Below are 2,876 nucleotides of genomic sequence, written 5' to 3'. Positions count from 1 at the left end.
TAGAAGAATTACAATTGCAATTCCTTGGCACCATGATAGCATTATTGTAGTACTGCTAGGTGAAGGAATGGTGTATGAAATCTTTTGAAAAGTAAAAGGTTCGTAATCACAAATTGTGAACGTTTTGTAAAAGGAAAAACTCAAAGTTAGTATAAATGGTTTTTGAGCCAAAAATAAATGAAGCAAGTTGTATTCATAAAAGCCGCCTTTAAAAAATAAAAGCCCAAATGAATGGTGAGACATGTTTTGAATGGCAAAAAATTTAAAGGGTGACTAGAAATCATGGTTTATTTGTTCAATGAAATCATTCTTGGAATTTAAGTTACTTTAAAATTTGTTCAAGCACAGTAATAAAAAACACCTATTTGAAATTTTTCATTTATGCTTCTCATTTTCAGCAGTCATAAAAATGTTAATCTATCCCATCAATACAAAATGGTTCGTTCAAGAATATAATTCCTTCTTGAGGACATTTCTATCAGTATTCAAAAGAAAGACCATCTAAAAATATGTTAAGATCCTAGCTGAAGTTGACCTCAAAAGCTGAAAATTTATGGGTTCTGGAGATGATAGATCTTCAGGTAAAATACTAGTCTCATGCTTTGGCAATTAGAAAATTTAATAATTTTAAATCTGAATGACAGTATATATTCATGAGGAGAGATCCTGTGGAGTAACTCCATCTTGGGGGAGGGGAGGAAAGTTCTGATAAATCACAAAATGTAATGCTTCCAAGTAATGTAAAATTCCTATATATTTTTGATGATAGGCTCACAAACAAAGTGCATGGCTAAAAAATTAAAAAGATAATGTGATGCTGTTTATATAGAGGTAACTTAATTTTTGCAGATTAGATTCTTAGTATGCTATAAACAGTATAACTGGATTAGTGTTCGTTGAGTCAGCTTGAAATAGTTCAAATATATATTTCACGGTAGGACAGAGACTGTTTTCATCTGCTCAATACCCTGGCATAGAGGTGATGAGTAGACGGGTGTAATTTTACTGTGGGCATATAAATGCAGTGGTAGACCACTGCAATGTAATGCTTCCTGAAAGTTACTCCAATGGCAACATAATACAGAATTCCTTGAACTAATCAAACTTACATAATGTAAAAGGCAAAGTTTTAATTTTTTCCTCATTTGTAACGCTTAGAGAAGGGACTCTATAAGGAGCCTGTAATCCTGCTTTTATACTTATTTTTTTCAGGGGAGAGATTCTCGTTTTCATTTTTGAACTGGGGGGTCTTAAACAGCTGCTTAAGAAGGGCTGTCTGAGCCACCTTAAATAACAGCAATTCAGTGAGATAGGTAGTATGTAAGAAGATCTGCAAGTAACTAACTTAAGGTAAAAATATATATACATGTAACTTCTTTCAAGATTAGAAGAAAAAACGGTGAGGCCAAATAATGCCCCTTTAAGTCCACTATCTGAAAGGTATCGGCAAGCATAATAATTTTGAAAAGACTAAAAAGAAAATTTTTTAGGACAAAATATTGGTCCTTTCTAATGCAAAAGAGGGAAAGGGGAAGAAGAAGGGGCAAATAAATAGTTAAACTGAAATCTTACCAAGATAATGAAAACTGTTAAATTGGAATATTAATACTTCTAAAAAGTTTTATGCATTTCCAGTCTCCATGAGACCTGTGAAGCTTTAAAGTGCATTAAGAGAATTTCAGGCACCATCAAATATCCGCTTGACAGAATTTGGAAGAATAGAACAATCTGAAGCCTTATTTTTAAGAAGGCCTTTACAAGATAAGGCAAATGTGTGTTAGCTATGCTATCTGGCCTTTCAGTGGAATTAAGTGTTGATGATTATTACATCAATTAAAAATTAGGCTAACATTATTTTTAAGCATGCTCTGCTAAATTCTTCTTGAATAACAATGAGGAAGGAAATACCAAATCACAACTAATTACCGTGAGTTGAGTATGTGGAAAATAAACTGGTACCAATACTGACTGAAAGCTGCTTAAGAAGGGCTGTCTGGATATCTTGTATACATACATATCATACTTAACATTCATTGTAAGTACTTTAATCATAAAGATTTAGTTCTGGAGCCTTATGGCAAGTTAGATGAGCATCTCTGAATGAGCAATGCATGACAGGAATCACAGACTCGTACTGGTTTTGGTGAGGAAGGCAAAGGCAGTTCATTGTCGGAGCAGGCATTACAGAAAATTTCCCCGCAGTTTCTACAGTGGTGCTATTAAAAGAGAAAAAAAATCTATGAATAAACACAACTGGAAGCATTTTGCACCAAAATTTTTGGACTCAACTTCCTGGCTCCCTTACCTTTCTCTTAGAGAGTGAAAATTCCTTTTCGCAAAGTTTACAATGTGTTGCTTCTTTGTCTTTTAGCCAAACCAGTCCCTAGTAGGAAGAAAAGTAAATATTAATGCTCAAATTGGTAACACTAAAAATTACACGTGAAAACTTTTTTGCCCAAGAACATTTTATAGAAATATATATCTGAAGAAGCAAAAACAAAGGTTCTTTGAGATATACTGAAACATTTGTAGATGAACTATGTGTGAAATTGGCCTCAAAATATCCTGGGTTGGGAGGGGAGATGTGTATTGAGTATAAACAAGATTGCCTATATAATGATAAATAATGAAGCTGGGTAACACTTCATTTAACTCTTCCTGGATATGATCAAACAGTTCATTTTACAACTGTATATATTTGATCATATCCAGGATAAAATATTTTTAAGAAATAAAAATCTATTATTGATGGGAATTCTCTTATAAGGAAAAGAACTCTCAAGATTATCTAGTCCAGGCTGGGCGCAGTGGCTCACGCCTGTAATCCTAGCTCTCTAGGAGGCCGAGGCGGGCAGATTGTTTGAGCTCAGGAGTTC

General features: G+C 33.9%; 1 protein-coding gene across 1 annotated transcript in view; it reads right to left on the bottom strand.

Annotated features, from left to right (window-relative positions):
• Positions 1 to 1,822: 1,822 nt before the first annotated feature.
• Positions 1,823 to 2,876, bottom strand: part of RUFY2 (RUN and FYVE domain containing 2) — a 46,826-nt gene continuing 45,772 nt past the window's right edge. Inside the window, exons 15-16 of the mRNA XM_012658545.1 lie at positions 2,306 to 2,383; positions 1,823 to 2,216 (exon numbers count right to left, since the gene is read on the bottom strand). Coding sequence (XP_012513999.1) covers positions 2,073 to 2,216; positions 2,306 to 2,383 — 222 coding nt within the window. The 3' untranslated portion in view covers positions 1,823 to 2,072. The remainder of the gene's footprint in view (positions 2,217 to 2,305; positions 2,384 to 2,876) is intronic.

This window comes from Propithecus coquereli, unplaced genomic scaffold (assembly GCF_000956105.1).
Source record: "Propithecus coquereli isolate 6110/MARCELLA unplaced genomic scaffold, Pcoq_1.0 Scaffold117, whole genome shotgun sequence".
Taxonomy (NCBI): Eukaryota; Metazoa; Chordata; class Mammalia; order Primates; family Indriidae; genus Propithecus; species Propithecus coquereli.
This window is presented reverse-complemented; position numbering and strand designations above follow the sequence as displayed.